This window comes from Malania oleifera, chromosome 10 (assembly GCF_029873635.1).
Source record: "Malania oleifera isolate guangnan ecotype guangnan chromosome 10, ASM2987363v1, whole genome shotgun sequence".
NCBI lineage: Eukaryota > Viridiplantae > Streptophyta > Magnoliopsida > Santalales > Ximeniaceae > Malania > Malania oleifera.
This window is the reverse complement of record NC_080426.1, coordinates 4005271-4019748: the sequence shown is the minus strand read 5'-3', so window position 1 is coordinate 4019748 and position 14478 is coordinate 4005271. Positions and strand designations below refer to the sequence as shown.

Sequence of the window (14478 nt, the reverse complement as noted above, 5' to 3'; positions counted from 1 at the left end):
AAGGCAAATCTCGTTAGATCAAACAGCAAGATTCGCCACACGTCACACACCGAGCATTTCCCAGGCAAATCTCTTTACTTGGTCCAGTGAGATTTATTTAAATCTTGTTGGACCAAGCAACGAGATTACGTAAGCATTAAACAAGGAAATTTTTTCCCAAACAAAGTATTATTTAATATAATATTATAAAATAATAATAAAATGGGAAAAAACTCTACTATTTGGCATATATTTTTTCACTTGAGTTTTATATGAATTTATTTAAAATATGCATTGAAAATGAAACAAATATTCCTCTTTATTTTTTGAAAAATGCACATATTGTTATTAATATGTTGCATAGCTAATACCTTTTAAACCAAAATGTTAAATGCTTGATGACAGTCATTACGAGCTCATGTGATAGATAGTGAGTGGATGAAACAGAGTATGGCATACACTATTTTATTTAGATAAGATAGGCCTGTGTCATATAACATTATTATACTAAATCATGTATATTTGAAGTCAATGTTTCTAATTACTGAATGAATTTTTTTATCTATTAATTATATAATTACTCTATGAGTTGCTTTTAAAGGAGTTATGCTGTCTCCTTACATGGATATGCCCATCTTTAAATTAAAACGGGGAAACCCTAATTCGTCTCAATAACCCAAATGGGTGTACTGCGTGGGTGTTTTTTTTTCGCATTCATTTTATTTGATCGTAAAATATGGGCCATGGCAGAATCGTCCAGTGCAAAAGAGTATAAAAATGGTAAGCGCTGAAACATAATAATAATAGTTTTGAGGCATGGAGAGAGAGAGAGAGCGAGAGAGACCAAATTAAGAAAAGCCATGGGGCCAGAGCATGCAATTGTAATCATAGCTGTTGAGCAAATTATTGGTGGTGGAAGTATAATACACAAATACTTTAATCCAAGTTTTCATAATTGGGCATTAAGAGAAGGAAAAAAAATATTTTAAATGTATTTTTTTACGGCAAAAATTATTTGAAAATGAGTGAAAATTGGGAAATAAAAAATCAGATGTTAACTATATGTAAAATGTAATTTTTTTTCTGTTTAATTTTTTGTAGATTTATCTTATGGTTTATTTTTCTTGATAATCAAATAAATAAATAAAAATCCCTCCATATGTTCCCCCCATCTCTTTTGTTTTTTTTTTTTTTTCTTTATATATAGTCTAACATTCAAGCAGAGTCGCCAACTGTCTTTATTACAAATCTACTCCAAAATAATTTTGAATTATTGTTTAATCGCAGTGTTGTTTGTAATCTATAAGTTGGGTTTTCTTGGGGTTTATCCTTTCACTTTATTTTTGCGTTATTTAAATGAATGCAGAGTTGATCTTGGGAAACCTTTTGGACCCAGATGTGAAACAAAAGTTAAAAGTGGGGAAAAAAAAAATGCAGAAAGGCAGGGGAAAGGGAATGGCAAAGCGCCAATAATGCTTATGCTGTTGTGTTTCTTAGTAGTGTTGACAAAAAGTTTGGGGCTCTGGAGTGAGGGGACGCTCAAATAGTTGTAAAGAGCACTTTGATAGCCACTGTTCCCAACATGATGCTGGACTTTGAGCAATCCTCATGAGAAGCTGTGCATGATTATTATAAACCCAACAAGCAAAACAAGTCCCCGCCAGTCCATCCATTGTCCCAAAGAGGGAGGAGACTGCCAGATCAGTTCAAAATCCTATTCAAGTATTATTTGGGAGATTAGAGTAGGCTTTTAAATTCAAACTCGCACAAATTTGAATGAGATTTAATGCAATTCCATACCATGTTTTGCCTAGTTTTGTATAAATTCAAATTCAGTCTTTTAACTGCGAACCCCTAAACACAAGGTAAACCCTTGACTTGGCTCACAGCAATAGTCCATAAACACCATCTTCACCTTTAACTAGCCACTGAAACAGAAATTGAAGATTATGTTCCTTTTATTAAGCCACAAATCCTTCATGCTGCACTGGAGAGGGCTCATCCCTTTTTTAACTCTCTTAAGTTAGGAATGCTCCTATTTCCATGAATCCTCCTGTCTAATCCTTCTAGTTCCTTAACATATAAAATGACGCTGTTGCACTCTGCAGTGGAAAAAATACAACTTGTTTTTAAGGATTTCAGTAACTGCAAATAATTATGACATTTATCTCATAATTTACTAGAGCAAAACAGTAACATGTAATCAGAAAAAGTAATTATTGGCTGAGTACAGATTTACAGATGTTGAAACATACATGAGCAATATCTGACAAGAATGCAAGCCTATAAACAAGGTTACATTAAATCAAGCTTCTAATAATTTTTCATGAATGGCAAGTGTAATCCAGGGATGGACACAGCAGTCAACAGCTTGAATGGCAAACCTATTCTACTGAGGATGCAGCAGCCAACAGCAGCTTTGGAACTGAAAAGGCTTCAAAATAGGACTCCGAAAAGTCGGGCCTTCCCAATGTCATGGGTGGACAAGTACATGTGATACAAAGGCCCCCATTCCAATGATGAGTTGCGCGAAAAATTAAAGCCTTTTGTTTGCTGCAAGGAGATTTGTGCTTGCATCATTTGCAAGCTCTATCCTACAATGTGCAGCCAGAAGCAGGGATTCCGTGCTTTTGAAACCATTCAGGCATATGGAATCTTTCAGAGAGAACGGGTCTCACATCCTTCTCTGTAGAGAGATGTTTGAGCAGAGGGAGGATTACTTCCAGAAGCTGATCAAATACACATAAAAAACCAAATCAACAGATCAGAAAGGTGGTCCGTAAATGAATAAATCATATCTGTGAAGGACTTCACTCGTACAAGTCTTAGTAGTACCTGTTCATCATGTGGTTGTACTGCAGAAAATGGAATGCATGGAATTCCATTCAATGGTTGCAACAAGAAACTGAATGGGTTGTTGTCAACGATCACAATTCGACGGAGGTCCTTTGATAGGCAGGATAGATCCTTCACATGCTCTCGGTATTCCCTGCGAGTTAATGTAACCAAAGAATTAATAAACAACTTTAATTTTGAGGGATATCAGGAGCTTCGATCCTTCAATGACAGTAATTAGTGAAAAATTAACCAAGTGAACAAAGACGGGAAATTTTGTAAAAGATCAATATAGATACACCCACAATGAAGAAAGCAGAATACCTGAAGCTCAATCCCAAACACGACCACCAAAATAGCCCTTTAATTTGCTAGGACATAATCAAATTAATGAGCTCTTCCATTAATTACACACTTATCATCACCATTTACCACACCCACCAACCACATGCAGTACATTATGATTTTTCTAAGTCATTCATGTCTAAATTTCTAAAACAATCATATAATGTGTCCAATCAGTGTCACACATACTGGCCTAAAAATGTGGAGTTAGGAGTTTGGGCTTCCGGCACAGCCAAAAAAGAAGGAAATCTGGAAAAGAGCAGAGCTGCACTTACGTGCTGATTGTTGAAGGCCGATAAAGTCGAAGACCAAATCGATTTTCAATGTCAATTTTGTCAACCAGTGGTCTTGCATAACCTGTGGGAACCCAAAGACTTGTCTGTCAAGAAAGGAAAAATCAGTAAGAGACAAATACAAGAGAAAGGTGCAATCATGTAAATACCTTCAAGACCGGCAGTAAATAGCACAAGATCTGCAAATTCGCTAGTTTGCTTTAAGAATTCTTGCAGTCCTGGACGTTCAAACACCGTAACATAATTGACCTTTTGCTTTCCTTCACATTCCTTCAACATATTAATAAAAAGTTAAGTCTTGTTTCACAAAAATAGAATACCAATTTAAAATGATAAACATGCAAGACACCTTGTCTGAAGATAGGCATTCCAGTTCAAACCACTTCAACCCAGCTTCTATCGCCTGATTACGGAGAACAGCAGGTAAGCTAGAGGATTCATATGCACATACTAGAGTTTCATCCAAGTCAAGAACCACCTGCATGCCAAGGTGCCCGTATCAGTGTTAATATTTATTGTGTACAATTTTAAATGATAGAGAATAAAAATAGATGTATAGAATCCTGTCACAGAACTTTAATCAATCACAGTGCCTTACCTGATGTAATTGCAGCTGGTCTGCACTCAAGATTTTTAGAATTTCTTAAATTACTAAAGCCTCGACAACCCAGGTTCAATGCAAATACCATTATATACCTACATTTGTCATTCTGTTATTCAACTTCCATAAATTTCCATGAACTAATCTCACTTCCAAACAGCCAAAAATCCAAATCCAATGTCCATATTTAGAGCCCCAAAAAAAATCTATGATTCAACTGTAATACCTTTCAAAGAAAAAAACCACTCTGCAAAAAGATTGTTGCACAAAATAGGCAGATAGAAACACTTCACAGTAGAAGGAAAAAAATCATATATCCAACCCCACCTAAGGGGAGTTGAGGCTTTGTTGTTGTCATTGCTGCTGCTGCTGCTGCATAACACATTTAGCATATACTGCACCAACTTAATTTTTCCATCCAAAATTGCAGCCACAAAATGGCCCTTACAACTAGAGTACTACTACAACTATTTGGGATCCTGGACACACTGCAGGTCCACTCGAAATTTTTCCTCAACGGTCAATAGCTTAGTGTCACAATCCATATCGAGCATGTACTTCGGAGATCTAGGGTACACAAGGATGGTTAATGCTTCAAGCTTGTGAGGTGCTTTTTATGGGGGTAAAACTGTGAGGCCCATGAGCCAAAAGCAGAGAATACCTCAACAGAGTTGCTCCGAGACCATTACACCTAGCCTTTAATATGTGAAAGCACGCATGAATGCAGAAAGCAATATTGGAAAAACATAAACAATTTTTCTGCGATAGATCCAACTACGATTTTCAATCAAAAAAAAAAAAAATTCAAGGTTTAACAAACTTGAAACTGCCAGAGTAAGATGATGTCGCAGAGAGTATTGATTATAGCTTGAGTTCAAAATGAACTTGAAGTATACAACTGACCTCACAAATACCCAAAGCACCACTCTCCGAATTTGTCCCAGCTACTATCGATGTTGTATGGATCTCAATTGTTAATTGAGAGGATCAACCAAATTGCAGATCACATTTTGCCTTCCACTCACACCATTGATAACCTCTTATCACCTTCATATCACCAGTTGGTGAAGGGATGATACCACCAAGGTTGTTGTAAAGGAAAAGTGACTGGACCGTTGCTCCATCATCAGATGTTTCTAGCAATGTTCTCAAAGCTTAGATACCTCAAGTTATTTCCATAGCTTCCATGACCAATTATGAAACTAAGGTTTTAGGTTTGGGAGGCAAGGAATTTTTTCACTAGACAAAAAAGATAAATATTCCCCAAAGGTCGATTGCATTTTGCATTGATGTGCTCCATGACCACCTACCTGAGAAGACTCAAGGATAGTTTGACCCCCTTTTGTCTCATCTTCTCCTTTTTAAAAGTAAAAGCCGCATATAATGCATTTTAGGAACTTTTAAAAGCTATGGATTTGAAGTTTTGAAAGCTAAAAGCTAGCTTTTCCCGAAAAATTATTCTACTCCATTGCTGTCCTTAGTATTTTAAAATATTACAAAATTATCAAAGCATGAATTACATTTTCTAAAAATACAGATTAATTTTAGTTATTTACTACTCTTAGGCACCTCACAACTTTTTTACCTAACACTTAAAAACCCATATTTTTCTTTTTAACAGCTCCTTTTTCACAGGGACAGGGGGAACAAACAATTCCTGCAACAATCTCAATCAGCTCCTTTTCTTAAACCCATATTTTTATTTTTAACAGCTCCTTTTTCACAGGGACAGGGGGAACAAACAATTCCTGCAAGAATCTCAATCAGCTCTCCCCCCCCCCCCCCCCCAAAAAAAAAAAAAACCTGTATCTTCTCCTTCCCCTTCCCTCTCCACTATTTCTCTTCCAATTTCTCTCTTGGCAGTAATTCCACATGCTGTTCTGCATCATTTGATATCAGAGCCCAACCACCATCTCCATTGTCCATTTTAATCCTCATTTTCCCATCCTATTCATCCTTATTCCTCTTGTTTTCTGTCCAATTGCAGCCCCTTATTTCCCTCTGCAGCAATCAAATTCCTGCAGAATTCTAGAACCAACCTCTCTCCTCCACCTTTAATATTCTTCCTTTCCTCCTATCTCCTTCCCTCTCAGCCTCTTCCTCTTTATATTTTTCTTCTATTCAGTAATTTTTCATCATTCTCTCTTCATCAGCCCCTTTTCTCCACACCATCCACATATATTCAGTTACCAGTCCCAGATTTCAAAGAGAAAAAAAATACAGCCGTTGCCCTTCAATTTTGACCGCCACTTTCCAAGAACCACTTTGCAACACCACCACTACAATGGGAGTCAGAAAATGCCAACCAGCAGATCCCAAAAATTTCCTCACCGTCCAACAGCCTGCATGGCTCCATGCACCACTAGAGAAACTCCAGTTGCCCCTTTGAATTTTATGTGTTTTTCGTATCACACCACCACCACTGAAATTGCCACCATCTGATGTGCCTGCACTCCAAGTTTCATCACCAACGCGCACATGGAAACTATTCCCTTGTTCTGCAACATTCAGAACTGCAGGACATTTTCTTCTAGACACGGTATTTTGATTTTTTTCCTGCAAAAGCCGGAAAAATTTTGAAACTGTTCATAGAAGAATCATTGTTTGAGTTTGGCACACATTTTGAGAGATTCATTGATATTTCCAGCAACATAATCCAACCATATTGCCGCAATTTGCGAATTGTTTGTGAGAGTTTGTTTATGTTACCAAAAGATACTCTACAATAAAGGTGAAATTGGTAGTCAAGTTTGTGGTTTTCAGTGAATAGATTGAGAATAGTCGGCAAATTGTGTTAACAATCCCAAGTGAATATAAAATCAACAACATGATGACTAATGTAGGGGTATAAAACATGGAAAATGCTTTGATGATTATTACTAATGCTTTGTAGTGTTTTAGAAGGCATTTCTCAGGTGCACCTTGCATTTGAGCCTAAATTGCCCCAAGGTGTAATATGAAATGTGTTACTCCCAAAAGGCTTCAGGCACTAGCCATACACCCCAGGCCAAAAAACGCACCTTTCATGCGTCAAATCATAATGCGTATGCATATGTAGATCTTTTTTAACTTATTTTTGTAATATAAAAAATATAGAAGAAATTTAAAATTACGCAATTAAGGCATGAAAGGCTTTTTTTTTTCCCTACCGTTCATTCATGCAACCTTCATAACCATGGTTTAAAATCACAGTAGCGGGTAGCGTAACGTAACGGTAACGGGTGTAACGGGAAGCGGGTGTAACGGCCGTGAATTTTTTTGAAGCACGCACAATCTTGTGCATATTAACGTACTTGCATGTTTTAAGCTTTTAACCCTTCTTAGAAAGAGTTTTAGTGTATTTTGGATCCTTTAGTTCAAGTAACTAAGTTATTTGATAAGGGCAACAAGTTTACATTTGTTTTAAACCACCATTGATAGAAAAATTACGTTTGTGTGCATATTTATACTTCTCATTGTTCTTATTTGTGATAAATTCTTATGTGTGCTAAATTAATTAACAAAACAAAATACATTATACATTCTATTAATCTATTAGACACATAAGACATACAAATAATACAAATATAAAATAGCTAGAAAAGAACGAAGGTTGAAGTTGGAAAATAAAGAACATAAATATCACATTACTAATATTATCAAAATAAAATATTTTCCTAACAAGTTAGTATTTTCAAATTGTTAATTAATGCATCTAACGTGAGTTTTTAAAGAAATAGTAAATTTTGTAACATTGTCATCCTCATTATAATCTTTTACCCCTCTTGCCACTTAGTATATTGAGAATGATATATGAAAGAGAGGGAAAAAAGTGAGAAGAAAAAGTAAAAAATAAAATAATTTTTTGATGTAACAGTCCTGCAACGGTTACGTAACAGCCATAACGGCCTTTACATAACGGTCGCAGTCCGTAACGACCGCTACACCCGTAATTTTTCTTCCCGCTGATTTCGCGGTGCGTAATGATATCAGTAACCCAAAAAACCGTTATGTAACAGTCACAGCCGTTATTTAAAACCATGTTCATGACACAATCAGCCTTGCCTCCCTTTGCAAACATTTCGGGATTATCTAGAAAGCGAGCCATTTTGAATACATTCAGACAAAAAACTAACATAGATATTATGGGTCAACTTTTTTCAACTTTTAGGAAGGAGCAGCACCTACTTATTGAACAAGACTAGAACAAGCATGCAATACCTGGACGTTTTCCGGATGCCCCTAATAACCAACAAATGGCATATATCATTTCTTGCTACGGAGCCCGCAAAGGACTTGTGGTTACTAAGATACGAACATCAGATGTTGGATATCTCACGCATAGACTTGTTGAAGTAGTTCAACCCATTGTTGTACGTAGAACAGATTGTGGTACTATACGAGGTATTTCTGTGAGTTCTTGAAAGGGAATGATCCCAGAAAGAATTTTTATCCAAACATTAACAACTCATGTAATAGCAGATGATGTATATATATATGAGTCCGTGATGCATTGCCACTCGAAATCAAGATATTGGGATTGGACTTATCGATCGATTCATAACCTTTTGAACCTATAATAATTCCTTGTAGAAGAAAGATAAGTGTTTTGCAAAACATTTTTTCTTTTATTCATATTTTGGATTTCACTAAAGTAAAATAACTTATTTAATAAATGATTACTTTATAATTTAATTTATAATTATAATAAGATAAATAAATGATAAGATAAATAAATTACTTTGGGAAGTCCATGGATTTATAAAATCGGTTACTATTCTTGATCTTGAATTTCAAAAGAGGGAAAAAAAAGAAAGAAAAAAAAAGAGGGATAAAAAAGCATACTTTTAGAAAGAATCCTAGAACAAAATGAGCGGTAGATAACCAACTTCGAGGAGAAACATAATTGACTGCATTGATCCACGAGATAAATCTTGACAATATGACTTTCTATATCCACTTATTTTTCAAGAGTATATTCATGTACTTAATACATTTAATACATTACTCCACTAGAATCCAATGGAATTTCTAAAAGGCAATATTTTTAGTATGGGGGGGAGAAGTGGACTTTATAACTACTAATTGAATTAAGGAATCAAATAGTATCGATTGTTTAATAGATCGTTTTGCAATGCAAAGTGTTATTGAAACTCAATTTCAATAGAGGGCAGAGGCCTTTGGTGTCCCCTCCAATCAAGAATTGGAGCCTCACAATTACTAGCCAATATAATAAGCTTTTTCTCTCATGTCTTTCTTCATTCATGGCTCAAATATTCTAGGTCATTATACCTCAAGAAGTAGAAAGAATTACAATTCCCATCCTACCCAAAATTCTAGATATCGTTGATAGCTAGAATAGGTTCATAGACCGCGCCATGCTAATGTGCCTTGGATGATCAACATCTCAAGGTCAAGCGTTGATGAATCATCAAAACACCAAACCATCCAATGTAAAGACAGTTTTCAATGCTAGTTATCCAGCTACAGAAGCGACCCCATAGGCTTTCGCCTTTGCGTCTCTCTAAAATTGTAGTCATAGTAAAATCTTCGTTTATTTAATCATCAGGGATTCCCAAGCACAAAAATTCATAAACTTGGAATAGATATTAAGGATTTTTGTTGTTGAGAACTGTGAAACTGGAAAGAAATTTTATAATTCTTATGGAATCATAGTCTAAACTAAATAGAATCATGATCTAAAGGTATTTAGTCTAAAAATATATAGACCCATCAATACATTGATTCATTCCAATTCATTGATTTAATCCGGTATAGTATCCAAAAAAGATAGGATTCATCATCTTCCTAGTGTATCTTGTTTCTTTTAAAAGATGCTATGTTATGCTGCCACTCGGACTCGAAGACGAGATGCTCTAGCACTGCCTCCTACCCTTGGACAAATGGAGAGGGAGGGTAGAGGCCTTTGGTGTCCTCTCCTATTTGATAGGGCTTCTTCCTATACCTATGAATTCCATTGGACCCAGAAATGATACATTGGAGGAATCTTTTGTGTTTTCCAATATCAATAGGATGATTGTTTCGCCCCTATATCCAAATCAAATATCAAGTAAGAAGTTATTATTCCTCGGTTGTAAATAGCCAAATTTTGATACTGAATGCTCCATAGATAGTTCGAATTGGACATTTCTAGATCTAAGACATGATCGAAACTAGGAAGAAAAAAAAAAGTTGAAACTTGCTTGAACATGAATAACTCCAGTTGGTATTCTACGTGTAGGTGCAGTTTTACGTAAACCAATATGTTCATTCCTACGTGAACCAATTCTTAGTATTATTCCTTATCCCAAAAATCCTATTTCGGACGAATCTACTATCAATGGTGACTCATTTTTCGATGAATCATTTCTTCGGACAGAAGAACATTATGTAAACACTTACACTGCCCAATTTCGATTTGCATATATAGGAAAAATATCCCCAATACCACTTCTTTTTGCTTTACTACGACTTTGAGATGTATGGGCAATTTGGATTAATATTTAGGGATAGATATTACCTCTCTCCTTTCCTGTTCAAACAAATTAAAATGATTGAAGGTATTATTAGATCTAATAAGTACATTAGATCTAATAGAATGATTTTTCCGTATCTAGACTAATACTAATCCAACCCATTTCATGAATAAAATGTAACCAATTAACCAACCAACAAAACTACTTGTTACAAATAACATCTTGTTGTCCAATCCTACATTTTGCCTCTATGGACCGAGGATAAAGGAGAAAAGGGGTTCAGCAGGAAGATGATTGTACCATAAGAGACCTCTGTAGAAAGGATGATTCATTCGAATTGACATGAGAGTCCAACTACATTACATTGCTAGAATTCATGTTGTATATTTGAAAGAGGTTGACCTCCTTGCTTCTCTCATGGTACAATCCTATTCCCGCTAAACCTCTTTTCTCCTTTATCCTTGGTCCAGAGATAATCAAAATTTCATCTCTTATGACACTTTTTTAGTTAGGTATAGAAATGGAGGCCGTTATTACATATATTTTGATATTGAAAACCATATTTTTGAGATTAACAATGATCATTCTTTTCTTAATTTGCTCTAGTAAATAACTAAAGAAAATAATATAGGGGATAGAATAGAAAAAACTAATTAAATTAAAAATGTCTTTCAGAGGTTTATTAATTACTCAACTCTTGGCAAGTTTCTTTGTCCCACCCTGATATGTTTGCAAATGAGATAATTGTCTCTTCAATATAGCCGCATCTCTTTTGAAGAGATGATTGAATCTCCCCACTTTTTGTTTAATAGGCGCCAAGAAGAACAAAAAACCTTGGATACGTAATGGATCCTGAAGTACTTTTTCTGCATTTCTCTGAACAAATCCACCCACATTAGAATTCCTCGTTAATGATTGATCAAGTTTGATAGATTCCCCCTTAAGAGACCCTCCTAGCCCAACCCTAGACACTCTTATGCGGAAGGGCTATTGAACAACTAGAAAAAGCCCGGCTCGCCTACGTAAAGTAAAATTGGAAGCAGATTAGTTTTGAGCGAATGGATACCCTGAGATAGAACGAGAAAAATTCAAAAGGAATAATGGCCCCTTAGCCTCTGATGTCCATATAAAGGACACGACAAGTATAAATACCCCCTTTAACTTCTATTCTGATGGACTAAATATCATCTTTGGAAACCTTGGCACAGATCTAAGTTATGAGACTATTTATCCCTTTATTAGAGGTGTTCCAAAAATGTCTGCAATCGAGTAAATAGCTCTACGAACAAATGGATTGGTGCGAATTGGAAATGGAAAGATATGTACAAGTTATACGTTTCATCACCACTGGGCAACCACGTGTGAAGTGGATAACTATTGAAAGCATCTAAGTAGTAAGCCCACCCCAAGATGAGTGCTCTCCTATTCCAACTTCCCTAGAGCCTCCAGTAGCATAGTCGAGACAGCAACAGGTTCTCTACCCCCACATTACGGTTTTTTGGAGTTAGCTCACCCTTGCGGGATCGCTACCCTTTGTCCTAGCCATTGTAGCACGTGTGTCTAAAATATGAAAGAAACAAATTTGTCCACGACTCTACCACCCAGTAAATTCTATTCCACTTAATCCCCTTTCATGGCCACATATCTTTCTAGTATTTTAGGTCAAGGGTCCATTGATGAAAAAGAAAAGCATGAACCCAATTCCTACAATGATGAATATAAGCGCAATTGAATTTCCTAGGGAGTTATCCATTTGTGTATTGATAAAGACCATTCACTATCCGCTGTTTTACGTCCCCATGTCACCAAAGTAAATCCAATTCTATTATTTGGATTGAGAGAAGTATATGAATCAAGTGAAACTAAAAAAGGAAAAGATTCTATAATCAGTAATCGGATGATTCATGAATCGTCCATTCAAAATCGATCTAGGGGTTTGTAGGGCCTGCTCATATGGTACCTAATCATAGAATTCTATGATACTAGTGGGAATTCGTGTCTTTCTGGTTCAACTAGGATCAAATAAGGGTGGTAATTGGAATTCATCAATCTGGGTCAGATAGATCTTATTTTTCTATTTCTTCGATGGAAGGGAAAAGTTAATTCCATTGTAGAACCGTCAAGAATAGTTAGGATAGCTCGGCCAGTAGAGCAGAGGAGTGGAAATCCTCGTGTCACCCATTCAAATCTATTTCCTTGGCACATGATTAATTTGTGTGAGTATCCATTCTACAAATTAATTGATATGAATTGACATATATATTCATTAATAATCTAGATCATAATACATTTTTATCCATCTAGGTGTCTAGAGATTCTCGATCTTGATTCACATAGAAATTCAAGAACTATTATCCTAGTTGAACCAGAAAGACACAAATTTACACCAGTATCATAGAATTCTATGATTAGGTACCATATGAGAATGCCCGACAAACCCCTTGTAGCTACGTGGGTTGCTATGACTTTTTACTATCGTTTGACCGTTATTGAGGCTTTTGCTTTTGTTCAATACATAATGACTAAAGCCAACTTTGAGCCAATTTTTTGAATTATCCTGATTTTGATTACTTCAAAATTTGTATTCCAACGTGCTACATATGGTCTAATGAGAGGAATGGAAGTGGTTGACACAAGAGCTCCTCTAAGTGTTCCACCTTCCAATCGATGGAGCGACTCTCGGACGGATTTTGAGTCACAAATACTCACTTGTAGCATTCCATATCTCAATGAATTGACGTAATTTTTCTACTGCGTGTACATTCCCATAATGATGATAGAAGCATGTGTACAAGCGCACAATGAGGGACGTAATCTTTTTTGGTTATTGGGATCCACTAGAATTGCATTGAATAGAAATTAAAAAAAAAAAAATTTGACCTTCTGAATCAATTCTTACTTTTCTGGGAAAAAAGAAAATATTTTCAAATTTCCCTCCTTCAATTAAACACCCTTTAAGATAATCTTCTCCAGCAAGGCTGCTCCTCCAATGAGACAATTGAGCTGTCATCTCTCTCCAGCTGATTAAGATTAATCTTCGACATTCAACTCGCTTCAGATCTTCTCCAAATCTTCAGGCTCTGGATTCCTCTCTTTGCCTGCAACTTCTCTTTCACTTCAGCGAGCAGCAAAGACAAAAAGACAATCTCTTCAATTGCATTTGAGAGTTATCTTAGAGAGAGAGAGAGAGAGATGAGGGAGTCAACAATAGTTTTTATATTTGTCTTTCTGAAGTGTGGCTCCTTTTCAAGAAAGGCAGCAAATGTTTATGTTGGACAGGCATGTGGCAGTGGCCTTGTATTGCATAGGCAAGTACCCCCATGGGCAGCTTGAGTTCCTGAGTTTAGACTCTCTACGCAGTTTTAGGGGTAAATTTTACATACTATGTTTTATTTTAACTATGTAATAAAATTCATATTATTTTTAGTATGTATAATTGTTTTTTATACATTAAATAAAAATTAAATTCTCAAAAAGCTTACAGCTCAACATCTTGAAGCATATGCCTTGCCTCGTCAAGGGTAAAAACACCTCATCTTAGCGCAATATTAAAAATTGTTCAGCACTTCGACTTAGTTATCTTCCCACCAGGTTGAAGAACGTGAAGATCAGAGACAAATTAGCATCCTTCAAACTCGGTGCTCTGTTATAAGCAGCTTCATACTTTGGTCGTTCATCCTGCTAGTTGAACAAGTGCAGTTTCAGGAAAAGGCTATGAAGAAGTTATAATTGGAGGTTGAACCACATTCCAATTCAAACAAAATTGCTTCGGTGAATAAACCAATTTGAAGGTTTGTATTCTCTACTTACCTTCTAGATTGATTAAATTGTGATGACTCTGCAATGTGATATCTTTCTCTCAAGATTCCTCACATCCTTTTGGGTCATCCATGATTGTATGGTAGGAGGGGCATGATTCCTATGAAAATCCCTATATCCACCCCATCAACAAGAATAAAGTATAAAACAA

At 35.9% G+C, this 14478-nt stretch overlaps 1 protein-coding gene across 1 annotated transcript in view; it reads right to left on the bottom strand.

The window, feature by feature from the left end:
• Window positions 1–2179: 2179 nt before the first annotated feature.
• LOC131165695 (uncharacterized) overlaps window positions 2180–14478 on the bottom strand; it is a 35496-nt gene continuing 23197 nt past the window's right edge. Inside the window, exons 2-6 of the mRNA XM_058123699.1 lie at window positions 3802–3930; window positions 3602–3722; window positions 3435–3516; window positions 2815–2968; window positions 2180–2708 (exon numbers count right to left, since the gene is read on the bottom strand). Of these exons, the coding sequence (XP_057979682.1) occupies window positions 2574–2708; window positions 2815–2968; window positions 3435–3516; window positions 3602–3722; window positions 3802–3930 (621 nt within the window). The 3' untranslated portion in view covers window positions 2180–2573. The remainder of the gene's footprint in view (window positions 2709–2814; window positions 2969–3434; window positions 3517–3601; window positions 3723–3801; window positions 3931–14478) is intronic.